Raw genomic sequence first — 13,525 nt, 5'->3', positions numbered from 1 at the left:
CATTTGGGGTGGTCAGTTGGCTGATCTCAGTCAGTTTTAGATCCTGACATCACTCAGGGTTCAGCTCCTCAGGCTCAAACCCTTTACTCTTTTATTGGAGAAAGAAGATACTTAGCCAATTCTGAGAGATAAATTCATGTAAATATAAAATTGAAAATGTCCTTCATTTTGTCTCCCCTGCAGATGAGCAGTTGAAATTGTTAAATGAGAGAAACAAAGAACTGGAAGCTGCTCAGGATCGCAATGCAGCCATACAGGTACAGGAACTGTCAATAATGCCAGTGAATGGAAGCTTTCATAATTCATTGTCAATGTTACATTGAAAGAAGTAGACTTTCGTTGTGAAAGTAGCATTTTTGTTGAAAGTAGGGTTTTCTTATTAGCCTCAGTTGCCAAGACTCGATGTGAATCTTGAGAGTGTGATAATAATCTTGCGCTAGTTAATGTTTCTTAACACCGCTTTTAACACCAGATTTTTATTGTGCTATAGTCACTTTTAAAGTCACGTTTCCTTTGTTTTAAGAATCAGCTCACTAGAGCAAAAGAAGAGTTGGAAGCAGAGAAGAGAGATTTGGTTCGAACAAGTGACAGAAGAGCTCAAGAGCAGGAACACCTAAATGGTAAGCATCAAGAGATAGGGTCAAAAAGGTTTTGGTGATAGATTGTCTCAATCCTTCAGTTAAGAGTTATCATTGCACTGAGGTGAAACTACCAGTGGAAACCCTTAATGAAACTAAGCAACAGTGAACAGTTTGTAATTTTGTTCTCGTACTGTGTGAGGGTCATATTGTGTAATGATTAGAATTTCTACTTTTAAGTAGTGGTTTTAGGGGAGTTTCCTGCAATGGTTTTCGATAGCCTTCTAAGCATTGCGATCAAAGAAGTCAAAGGTAGCCCATGCACCATGGGCACTTCTACATGAGCTTGACAGTACAGGAGGGTCATCTACAGATGTTCTTCATAATCTCTCCATTTTGTATGTCCTTTCCTAGAGGATGTTAAACGACTGAATGAGAAACTTGCAGCAGCAAATACTGCAAAAATAGAGCTACAATTACAGCTGGATGAGCTTCAGACATCAGCATTTTCTGTAAAGGTGAGTACTGGAAAACTTGTTCATGCCCTTATCTTTTGTATAATTGTAGAAGTAAGATAATGACACACTTCCTATGTTAACAAACAATTTTTCAGTGGCCATTTTTTATCTGTCTCAATAAAATTCTACCAGCCATCTATTGGAATAGTTACTCAGCTTTTCTTTAATAGAGGATGTGGTCCTATTTATAAGGTTTCAAGCAATATGGGACATTTCACAGCATACATGTAGTTAGTTGACAGGTAATTAACAAGTTCAGGATTAGTAATGAAATTGTGATGCACCATAACTAGATTTGGTTGTGGGGTTTATTTGATTTAAGGCTGCAAACCTATAAACACTTGAGAAGAAGTATCGCTGAATGCAGGGAGTCTTACTTTTGAGTAAGTATGCATTGAGTCTCAGTACCTTTGCTAATAATTTGACAGGAATTCCTGCACTTGCATGATTGGTATGAATTGCCCAAGAACTTGCCTTAACAGAACTTGTTTCAAAATGTAGTATGTGCCCCAGGGCACTCCTTTCCTAGTAACTGCTGCTTGAATGGAATGCTGTATCATACATAACTTTATTTCATAGCATCGGGAGCAAAGGTGGGAGCAGGAAAAGGAACTGCTACAGAATCAGAACACTTGGCTGAATACAGAACTGAAGGCGAAAACAGATGAACTCCTGCTAATCACTCGGGAAAAGGGAAGTGAAATCTTAGAGCTGAAGTGTAACTTAGAGAACAAGAAAGAGGAGGTTTCCAGACTGGAAGAGCAAGTCAGTGGACTAAAACAATCTAACGGAAATCTACAGAAACATGTGGAAGATCTTCTGCTGAAACTGAAGGAGGTAAACATAAATTCCTTTGTTTTAGCTTCCGTTGTGGGCAACAGCGATGCCAGTATTTGAGGTAGCTTCTCTCTCGTTCTTGCTTGTATCGGGTAAAAATGAAGTAATTCTCATAGGGCTGCTAACTTCAGTCGACTTAGGTCTGGGAAAGCATATATGCTCATTCAGGTGGGAATTCCTTATAATAACTGACTGTGATATATGGAACTACTTTAGAGAAATGGAGTGAATCTGGCAAAAATATGAATTGCAGCATTTCTGTCCAAATACATTTGAGAAGCACACAGTAGCCTAATGATTGTATTCTTATACAAATTCAGTTTTGAAAACAAACTAAAAAGGTGAGGATTTTGCCCTTAAATACATTTTAAATGTAATTATTTTTTCATGATAATTTTTCAGAACCATACTGCTGAAGAGCCTTTGGGTTCTTTAAACTTCTCATTGTGTGTTAACGGCACAAATGTCTTTATTCACCAGGCAAAAGAACAGCAAGCTAGCATGGAAGAAAGGTTCCACAATGAACTAAACGCCCATATCAAGTTATCTAATTTATACAAGGTATGAATTTTAATAACGGTTTTGAAATTTTAGTTTTAGGGCTTATTATAAACGTACGCTGACAAACGTTGATGCTCTTCAGACCGCGAAATGCTAACTAGGACATGCGAAGGTTGAAGTCACAAATGTGCTGGTGAATATGAATTTCTAGAGAGTAACCTTTTGGTTAGCGATTGCTTATAAAAACATGAACATGGATAGTTGTGCTCTAGGGTGTTAACAAAAGTAATCTGGAGATGGATAATTGATACATTTCAGAGCTCTTTCAAAGTTCTGATTCTGAAGTCTGTGTATAATATGATCTCCCTTCTCTTTCCTAAGTGAATTCATGCCCCACCCCACATTCCCTTTGCCACATTAGATCCCCATGGTTAGTTTCAGCTGCTTGATGCTGCAAGCAGAATTTGTTCTTTTGGGTACTATCGTTTTATAGTTGTCACAGTGCATTATTAAACATGTTGTTAATGCAGCCTTCAGAACTGCAAACCAGCATCTATTTTCAGATTCTAGTGTAAAACTGTACTTAGTGTTTAGCTTGGTACAGATGTAATGGTAATGTGGATAATGCTGAAAAGGAGGGGACATTAGCAGGGTGGATTTGATTTAAATCAATTTAAATCACTGGTCATTGAGACTTGATTTAAATCATTTTTTTACAGAAAGACTCATTCTTGCTGGTATAATCTTAATATTTACAACCAGATGGAGGTTGCATTATGGGAATAATATATTTTCAGAGCAGTTTTTACAGTTATATCAAAAATTGCTGATTTGGTTATACTCTTAGAAATACAAAGACAGATAATTATGAAATTACTGTGAGGTTTAATAAGTTAACCGTTTATATTTGGAAAACTTTTCTGCTGTACTTTATTGGAAGGAGAAAAATAATAATTTCCTTAGTAACAATTTAAACAATTTATTTAACTAAAACAATAACATTATAGCATGTGTATCAATGTTTGTTTACTGATGTGGTTAAACAATTAAAAAAAAAACTTAGACTGAGTTTTAGCATACATGAAAAACTTAAAACAAATCCTTATTTCCTGATGAATAGCCGTTGGACTATAATGCAACTTAAATAGAAAACTACCTTTAGAAAGATTTTTTTCTCCAAAAGCATTTTATTTTAAAAATCCAATTTAAATTAAAATTATACTTTTTATTTTTTTATTTTAAAAAATCATTGATTTTATCCACCCTCTACATTAGGGAGGGAGTGCATGAGCCTAACTAAGATCAAAAGATTGGAAAGTGTTGGCATAGCCACTAGTCTGATCTCATTTTGTTGTTGAATTTGTTGAGATAGCCCAACTATCTACAGGTATGGCTACATAGACTTAATCATACCTTCCAACCTTTTAGAACGTGTTCTTATATGAAATGCAACACAGAGCACAGAACGAAAAGTAATGGGAAGTTTGGGGAAAAGGGTTTTACCAGTTTAGGTGACTTTTTATTAATTGATGTTTTGATTTTCCTGAAACAGTCCAATCTTTTACTTTTTTTAAAAAAAGACGATTCTTGGTCTCAGACATTGCATGAACAATCATTGAAGTCCAGCCACCATTTATGGCTCAGTTACCAGTGTCTAGCTTGTGATAAATCTGTTTGGCCATATGCCAGGCCACATAGTTTGGTTTCAAGCACAGAGTCTAAGCAATTCCAAACAATCTATGCTTTTAGGAATATAATAGTCTGTTCTTTATCAGTGTATTCAGTAAATGAGTCTAGGTTGGGCTTCAGCTAGCTAGAAGTATGATTTTGCACTCTGTAACCTCTCCTTCCCAATTCCCTGCAATAGTCTATATGACTCCCAGCCCGCCCTCTCTCCACTTTCCGAGGCTTTAAAAATTTTTGCTGCTATATTGAATTGCTGTGCTTTAATTAAAATATGTTGCATTCAGAGTGCTGCTGACGACTTGGAAGCAAAAAGCAATGAGTTGACCCAAGCTGTAGAGGAGCTGCACAAACTTCTGAAGGAGGCAGGTGAAGGTATGGAACAAATGATCTTGAAGCTTGTGTTGGTTTTTAGCATCTTATTTGTACCCCTCATCGTCTATAGTTACAGCAATTAGCATCTGAGAAAAATGAAGAAAGAGGGGGAAGGAAGTCAAGTGTTGAAATGTTAAAATGACTGTAAAATTAGTGAAATGTATGTATATTGTATGTATAAATCTGTACATAGGGATGCGGGTGGCGCTGTGGCCCAAACCACAGAGCCTAGGGCTTGCCGATCAGAAGGTTGGCAGTTTGAATCCCCGCGACAGGGTGACCTCCCGTTGCTTGGTCCCTGCTCCTGCCAACCTAGCAGTTCAAAAGCACGTCAAAGTGCAAGTAGGTAAATAGGTACCGCTCCAGCGGGAAGGTAAACGACGTTTCCGTGTGCTACTGTGGTTCGCCAGAAGCGGCTTAGTCATGCTGGCCACATGACCCGGAAGCTGTACGCCGGCTCCCTCGGCCAATAAAGCGAGATGAGCGCTGGGACTGGACCTAACGGCCCAGGGTCCCTTTACCTTTACCTTTATATTTAGCTCCGTTGGATGTCCACAAGTTCTAGGGCTGTGAGAGAGGGAAAACCTCTCTGTGTCCACCTCTTCCATGCCACACATAGTTTTATGCACTTGTCATTTCTCTAAACAAACAACAACAAAAGCCCCAGATGCTTCAGCCTTTCCTCATAGGGGACTTTCTCCACCCCCCTTGATCATTTTGGTTGCCCTTGTCTAAACTGTTTCCAATGCTATACTGTCTTTTTTGAGGTGAGGCTTCAGAAGAGGTTTGTTGTGTGGCATTGTGTGGTGCACTGGGGTAGTGGTGAAAGCTGCTATTTGAGAAACGCCAGTCCATGTAGTTGTTTGGATCCAGGCTTAGATCTTCTAAGTCTTTACTAGCTCACGGATGATGCAAACCATGTTGCCAAAGAGGGCACTTAAACCATTCTCTTAAATGTGTCTGAAATACTTGCATATTGCCCTGCTGTACAGTTTGTTTAGTAATCCTTGGAAGCTTAAAAGGTTGTGAGCAGTCATCTCTTTCTTCTGCTATTCTCAGCTAACAAAGAAACACGGGATCGTTTGGCTGAAATGGAACAATCAAAGGCTGCAGTGGAAAAAGAACTGAAGGAAAAGATTGGCAAGCTGGAGAAAGAGTTGGACAATGCAAACGATTTGGTTTCAGCCACCAAGCGCAAAGGTCTGGTAACACCTAGGCAATAGACCTTGTAAAATAGGGATATTTAGCAATACCTCACTCTACAGCTATTTGTACTGTTCTAGTACTTGAAAAGCCACATGAAACTGTTTTAAAAACTGTTATCTGGGGATTCTCTTGAGTATATGAAACAGAATAGTAAAAATTTTACCTCAAGTGTCATTTGCAGGATATTTCTATGGTTTTCCTGAACCAATCTGTTTTGAGTCTTTATTTTTATTTGCAGTTTGCAGTTTCCCTGAAGGCTTAGAACCAGGCTAGTCAAAACTCTAGGGCCAGTCAGAAATCTGAAGTATTTGAATATGCATGTAGTTGGAAGCCTTTAGATTTGATTTGTACATTAAAAAACCTACGCCCTTTGCCATTTCTCTCTTCTAGGAGCCATTCTTTCAGAGGAGGAGCTGGCAGCTATGTCTCCTACGGCTGCTGCAGTAGCAAAGGTGGTGAAGCCTGGCATGAAATTAACCGAGGTAGGAAGTAATGTAGATGATACTGTACTGCTTGCAGATTCCTGCATATTTGTGTTTTTGTATGCAGCCTCATTTACTGGGACAATTTTTTTAAACTGAATGACTAATGTTCACCCATTTGGGTTTTTAACTAAACTTAACATTTGATTTCAGTAGAATTTACTCATGTATTCTATCTGGCTAGTGTTCCACTTGTGAAGGTTGATGTTTTATGTCATTGTAAGTTAATGGCATGGACCCCTCATGCAAATTTCCCTTTTGTCCCAGAGGTACATTTTAGGAGTTTGGACCTTGGTCTCTTGGTCTCAAGTGCTTTTGGAGGCTTCCTTTATCAGCTGCGGGTCAAAGTCAAATTTCTCCTTGGAGAACACAAAGCTTTGTTCATTCTCTTTCTCTCCATCTCTCTCTCTCTCTCTCTCTCTCTCTCTCTCTCTCTCTCTCTCTCCCACACACACACACCCAACCCCCTTGTCGGTTTGCATTTCTTAATACAGAAAGTATTGATCTGATGTGTAGAGCTCTTTCCTATTCTAATTAAATTCAAAAGGGTTATGGAAGCTTCTCTGTGTGAAAGAAACCAGCAGAAGGTTCATGATGTTTGGGTTATTCCTTCAGAGAAGCTGAGTAAACTGGTTCTGTTATCTCTTCTTGTCAAGGTTATGCTGACTAAAAGTAAAGCCAGAAGGCACCTGGCTTTCACTTTCTCTATCTCTTTTCCTTCTGATGTGGTGTTCTGTACATAGTACACTTAGTGTTAAGGTTTAGACTTATTATAAGTTATTGTAAGTTTAAGTTAAATCGGCTGCAACTGGATTTCTTATGGACAGTCCCAATCCTGGATGTATTGGATTTGTGACCATGATGCTCATTTGCCTTCAGTAGCAGTAAAGCTCTGCTGGATATTGAATATAATTGCCTTTGGTCTATATTTTGGGAATCCTGCAACCTGTTTAAGTTGTTACTCTGCTAACTATACATTGGAATGTACTCTGGATCAATATTGAGTAGAATTCCACGACACCCCTTGTGTTCATTATTGAGAATTCTGGTATCAGTTATAATGTTTCATCCAGCACTGTCAAAGGGACCCCTGACCATTAGGTCCAGTTGTGACCGACTCTGGGGTTTTGGCGCTCATCTCACTTTATTGGCCGAGGGAGCCAGCCTACAGCTTCCGGGTCATGTGGCCAGCATGACTAAGCCGCTTCTGGCGAACCAGAGCAGCGCAAAGAAATGCCGTTTACCTTCCTGCCGGAGTGGTACCTATTTATCTACTTGCACTTTGACGTGCTTTCGAACTGCTAGATTGGCAGGAGCTGGGACTGAGCAATGGGAGCTCACCCCGTCGCAGGGATTCGAACCGCCGACCTTCTGATCAGCAAGTCCTAGGCTCTGTGTTTTAACTCACAGCGCCACCCGCGTCCCTTACGTCAAAAAGGGAAATGCTGAAATAAGAACCTCTCTATATAGTGAATAAAGCCTACCAAAGTGCTGGCCAGCAGGTCCAGGGTTTGGGGACTAGACAGGGTGGTGGGGTGGGGATTTTTAGCACAAGTTTATGAAATTTGTAGACATGGTAGTCTCTCTTGGGATGAATCCTGCCCAGTTTCAGAATGATGTGACTTGCAAGGGGAAGTATTAAAAGTTTCAGGAATTCGTTTATTTCTCCTAGTATTTTGTGGGCAATTGGTCTTAAAATAACAAACACGAGAGTGGTGCTGCATTTAAGAAACCTGCCAGATTGCAGAGTTAAGAAAACACCCCCACCAAGGCTCTGTGGAGCAGCTAAGTTATTGCTGCATCCCCTGTCTGATTATTTGCAGCAGGTAGGTTGTGCCAGCTCCAGACTGGTGCCATGATCTGGCTTACATTGGGCCCTACACTGGTGAGCGTCATCTGTGAGAGCAGTTCAGGTCCAGTGGATGCCAGTCCAGCTTGACACCATCCTCCGAATGCCCTGTTTTGGGCGTTTCCACTGGTGGGAGTACCGCCAGCATGCTTTCTGCTTGGCCATTTGGCGGGTGGAAGCATGGAGGGCACCTTGTCTAGGTCCTGCTTCACCTCAGACAAGCCAAGGAGCTTATGGAAGCATCCTGATTTCCTACAGGATTCATCCAAATGATTTGCACGCTCCTTTTTACTGTTGCTAGATACAGCGGTACCTCTGGTTAGGGATGTGATTCGTTTCGGGGTGCCATGTGCACCCCGAAAAATTCGTAACTAGAGGCGCTGCTTCTGCGCACGCACGCAGAGCACTTCTGCGCACTCGCAAGTAACCCAAAGATTCCATAACCTGGAGGTTACGCAACGCAAGGTACCACTGTAATTGATTCACTGATACTTTTGGGGAGGGGGGTTTCTTATTTTTATTAGTTTATTTGAAGCCTTTGTTCCCCTCTGCTCTGTTTCTGTCCTACTGCAAGCCAAATCTCGTGCTTCTGTTTATATGTCCTCTATGAAGTAAAGGTAAAGGGACCCCTGACCATTAGGTCCAGTCGTGACTGACTCTGGGGTTGTGGCGCTCACTTTATTGGCCGAGGGAGCTGGCGTACAGCTTCGGGGTCATGTAGCCAGCATGACTAAGCCGCTTCTGGCGAACCAGAGCAGCGCACGGAAACGCCGTTTACCTTCCCACCAGAGTGGTACCTATTAATCTACTTGCACTTTGACGTGCTTTCAAACTGCTAGGTTGGCAGGAGCAGGGACCGAGCAATGGGAGCTCACCCCATCGTGGGGATTCGAACCGCCAACCTTCTGATCGGCAAGTCCTAGGCTCTGTGGTTTAACCCACAGCACCACCTGTGTCCCCACTCCTGGGCAATAGTGGGGGGCTATATGTAAATTACATAAACACATTGTCAGGGCTGATCCCATATATCTTTTTCAAGGCAAACCCCTCAGATGTCAGGGTGAGGAGGAAATTACATGTATCCAGGGAACAGATTATGTGTAATGGTTACGAGTCTAGAAAATGTCTGCTGGTTGATAAATGGCTGCCTGTCTTCTTTAGGTAAAACGTTCGATAGGTTTACTAGTTGTGTGTTTTCATTTTTCAACACAGCTTTACAATGCATACGTAGAAGCACAGGATCAGCTTCTGTTAGAAAAAATGGAGAATAAGAGGATTAATAAGTACTTGGATGAAATAGTGCAGGAAGTAGAAGCGAAAGCACCTATTTTGAAGCGTCAACGTGAAGAATATGAACGCTCTCAGAAAGCTGTAGCAAGTCTGTCTGCTAAACTTGAGCAAGCAATGAAGGTTGGTACAAAATGGAACTGAGATTCAGAGTCAAAATGTACTCGCCTTTATCAGCACACACAACCACATTACCTTGGTTTTTTTAATCAAAGTGATTTCTTTCACACCCAGCTGCCCTCTGGAAAAGGGGATAGAATTTCCTGTTCGCTTCTGATTTAAGACCTAACTTTAGTGTGCAGGTTAGAGCCACCTAGTTAAACTGCTGTTTATCGCCATCCCCACAACACATAGTAAAACTGTAGCAGTGAACGACAGTTTTGTATGCTAGAGTTGAGCTTCAAGGTCAACAACATTTTGTGGTGCACATTTTTACTGTAAGTGAAGATTACATATCTAAATACTCCCGATCCCAAATAGTGTATATTTCTAAATTTCACAAATGGTAGGATTCCAGCCTCCCATTCTCCTTGATGCTGAGCTGTATCCAGTGCTGAGTCTGCACAAGGGACCTCCATCCCTATAATAGAATTTTCTCTGGACCCTCTAAAGCAGATTTTTTTTTTTTAGCAGACAGGAGGAGAGGAAACAGGAGTAGTGATGTGAGGTGAGAATATTCTCTGCTAGAAAATTCTCCGGAGAATATTCTCCACAAACTGTAAATTCTAACGTAAGAACCAGTTTTACAACCCACATTTTAAAAATCTGGTAAATAATAAGTCAGGCTGTGATATTGCCAGTGTAAGTAATGAATAATGATTTTTTTTTTTATCCAGTTACATTACTGGGCATTGTGTCATTCACCATTGGCAATTCTGAAATGTGAGCTACAGAAAACATTGTTTTTTAGTTTTAAAAATGCTAATCATTTAATTTGATGAACATTTGAATTCATATGTATTCCTACTATATGTAATAGCCCTTTTTTCTATTTTGGTGTGAACTTATTCTTAGCGATTCTATCCCCTTGGCCATGCAGTGTGATTTTTTTTACAGAAATTAGCTTTAATGCTTTATACACTTAAAGTACCTAGTACTTATTATTTCGGTCACAGACCAGTTTCAGCCCACATTCAATATCAAGGAAATCATAAAACACAATAGGGATACTTTTGAATTTGCAATTAGGTATAACAGGGACAATACAGATATAGCAACAGTTAAAATATATATGTTAAAACTTAGTCACTAACATATAACCTAAAATTATCATTTAAGGCCTTAATCATTATGATAGCACAGCTTGTTCCCTAGGTTTTATGGCAATCACACAGAATTTGGTTTTAATCTGATTTTGTTTTGTGTGACCATTTTGAAGCTACTTTGTGAAAAGTAGTTTACAAATGGTAAATAAAAACAATCACCAACTTCTCTGAATCATATAATGGAGAAGGCATATCTTGTTCTCTTGTCGCAACTGTTTTTGACACATTGGGGGAATGTGTTTTATCCGTTAGATTTGTAGGAGGTCCTCTTTATGCAGCCAGTCTTACAAATTCTTTTGGCCTGCGTGTTCCACAGTTGAAATTCTATAGGCCCTTTTGGGCCTCAACTACGTGAAATAATTTTCTTAAGTCAGCACTAATCCACCTACTGGGTAACAATAAGACTATTGTGTTATAGTAGTTCTAGTGTAAATTTTGGGAGAAGTTAGCTGTTTAATATGCTTGCGGTTCTGTTCTTATTTTGACCTTTTATTATTCCTGCAAAATAAATACATTTTTTAAAGTGTGTGGATTTGGTTTACAGGAAATTCAACGTTTGCAAGATGATGCTGATAAAGCAAACAAGCAAGCTTCTTTGCTGGAAAGAGAGAACCAGAGGCTTGAAATCCAAGTCAAAGATCTTTCACAACAGGTTAGGTTTTTTGTTTTTTTTAAGTGGTTCACTCTTGTAAGCCTATATACCTTGATGAACTATTTCACCTTAAAGTTAGAGTCAGTTTTTGAAAGTATTGGGATTCTGAACCTCTGCTTACTCCAGAGTAAGCCTTAATGATTTCACTTGGAATTAAGTCTACGCATGCACTTTTAAGATTGCAGCCTTAAAATAATGTCTGCTCAGTGCAGCCCCGTACTTTTTATTTCATAAATTCATAACCTGTTGTATTCCACATTGATGGCAGTGAATAATCGAAGCAACATGATACAATATGCACCTAAAAATAAAGTCAGATTGTATTTAAAATCAGAATGACCGTTTTAACATCTCGCATAGAATTCTTGCAGCACAGCTCTGGCAGAGCTATTGTTCTGTTGTATGAATCATCTGTTTTCCTTTTTAAAGATAAGAGTGCTTTTGATGGAACTCGAAGAAGCCCGAGGCAACCATGTTATCCGCGAAGAAGAAGTGAGCTCTGCTGACATCAGCAGCTCTTCCGAAGTCATAAGCCAACATCTGGTGTCCTACAGGAACATTGAGGAACTTCAGCAGCAAAACCAACGCCTCTTAGTGGCTCTCAGAGAGCTGGGTGACGCTAAAGAGAAAGAGGAGCAAGAAACCACTTCATCTAAGTATGCTCCCCTTTAGCAGCATGTTCTGACATCCAGAAATCTGATATTAATCACATATTTGTTCTGTTTAGAAAGCAGTAATATAAGACATATTTGTTACCTGATGTTGATTTTTTTAAAAAAAAGATTTAGTAGAATTGTTTTCTCTCCATGACAGGATTTCTGAGCTGCAGAGTCAACTTTCTGAAGCTATCACTGAGCTAGAAAAGTTACGTGAGTCACGGCACCACCAGATGCAGCTTGTAGACTCCATAGTTCGCCAGCGTGACATGTATCGCATCTTGCTGGCACAGACGTCGGGAGTTTCCATTCCATTGCAAGGTATGGTCCCTTCAATAATGCCAATGTACTTCTTTGTAATGCGAGGAAAGCAAGGTTTAGGCTTCGGAGCCAGTGTGGTGTAGTGGTTAAGAGCGGTAGACTCGTAATCTGGTGAACCGGGTTCGATTCCCCGCTCCTCCACATGCAGCTGCTGGGTGACCTTGGGCCAGGCACACTTCTCTGAAGTCTCTCAGTCTCACTCACCTCACAGAGTGTTTGTTGTGGGGGAGGAAGGGAAAGGAGAATGTTAGCCGCTTTGAGACTCCTTCGGGTAGTGATAAAGCGGAATATCAAATCCAAACTACTACTACTCCTACTACTACTACTCTTCTTCTCCTTCTTCTTCTTCTTCTTCTTCTTCTTCTTCTTCTTCTTCTTCTTCTTCTTCTTCTTTGTGTACAGTGAGAATTGGAGAGGGTAGAATGGCAAGCACGTCCCAAAAGTTTGCCTAACCATTTTTCAGGTTGTGATTTTATAATTGGAACAAATTGCTCATACTTTCGGAAGGAACAGTGTAGATTCAGTCTTACATTCTATGTTCCTTGATGTTCCAAATGCACACCACAGTTGTTCTTTTCGGCTACAGCCTAAACGTTTCCCTTGGTCCTGAGAGATCTGCATTGGCTCCCAGTACGTTTCCAAGCACAATTCAAAGTGTTGGTGCTGACCTTTAAAGCCTTGGTCCTGTATACCTGAAGGAGCGTCTCCACCCCCATCGTTCAGCCCGGACACTGAGATCCAGCGCCGAGGGCCTTCTGGCGGTTCCCTCATTGTGAGAAGTGAGGTTGCAGGGAACCAGACAGAGGGCCTTCTCAGTAGTGGCGCCCACCCTGTGGAACGCCCTCCCATCAGATGTCAAGGAAATAAGCAGCTATCCTATTTTTAAAAGACATTTGAAGGCAGCCCTGTTTAGGGAAGTTTTTAATATTTAATGCTGTATCATTTTTAATAGTCGATTGGGAGCCGCCCAGAGTGGCTGGGGAAACTCAGCCAGATGGGTGGGGTATAAATAATAAATTATTATTATAATTATTATTGGTGGAATCGATTTAATTTTGATTCATGCTTTCAGCCACATATTGAGCCCCTTTAAAAAGCAACAACACTGCAAAGCTTTAGCTGAGAATTTTGTGAGACCACAGGAATTTTGTGAGACTTCACAGCTGAAAGCAGGAGTAGAAGGCAGTAAGGTTGAGAAGATTGTGTGACAGCACCTCAGGCAGTGCCACCTTCAAGGACATCAGCTGCGGCAGGAGGCACCTGCGTTCTTCCTCAGCTGAGCTAGATTTTAGTGGCAGAATCTGGAGAATATAAG

The 13,525-nt window shown here is 40.5% G+C and overlaps 1 protein-coding gene across 2 annotated transcripts in view; it reads left to right on the top strand.

Moving 5' to 3' along the window:
* TPR (translocated promoter region, nuclear basket protein) overlaps positions 1-13,525 on the top strand; it is a 61,230-nt gene that overhangs the window by 3,393 nt on the left and 44,312 nt on the right. For both annotated transcript variants that reach the window (XM_083620080.1, XM_083620079.1), the window contains exons 3-14: positions 184-257; positions 524-620; positions 993-1,096; positions 1,676-1,933; positions 2,414-2,494; positions 4,405-4,492; positions 5,552-5,692; positions 6,089-6,180; positions 9,242-9,439; positions 11,126-11,233; positions 11,663-11,889; positions 12,047-12,210. In XM_083620080.1, the coding sequence (XP_083476206.1) occupies positions 184-257; positions 524-620; positions 993-1,096; positions 1,676-1,933; positions 2,414-2,494; positions 4,405-4,492; positions 5,552-5,692; positions 6,089-6,180; positions 9,242-9,439; positions 11,126-11,233; positions 11,663-11,889; positions 12,047-12,210 (1,632 nt within the window). The remainder of the gene's footprint in view (positions 1-183; positions 258-523; positions 621-992; positions 1,097-1,675; positions 1,934-2,413; positions 2,495-4,404; positions 4,493-5,551; positions 5,693-6,088; positions 6,181-9,241; positions 9,440-11,125; positions 11,234-11,662; positions 11,890-12,046; positions 12,211-13,525) is intronic.

This window comes from Podarcis filfolensis (genome assembly GCF_964270895.1).
Source record: "Podarcis filfolensis genome assembly, chromosome: 6".
Taxonomy (NCBI): domain Eukaryota; kingdom Metazoa; phylum Chordata; class Lepidosauria; order Squamata; family Lacertidae; genus Podarcis; species Podarcis filfolensis.
The sequence above is the reverse complement of the archived record's forward strand: the minus strand, read 5'-3'. Positions and strand labels throughout refer to the sequence as shown.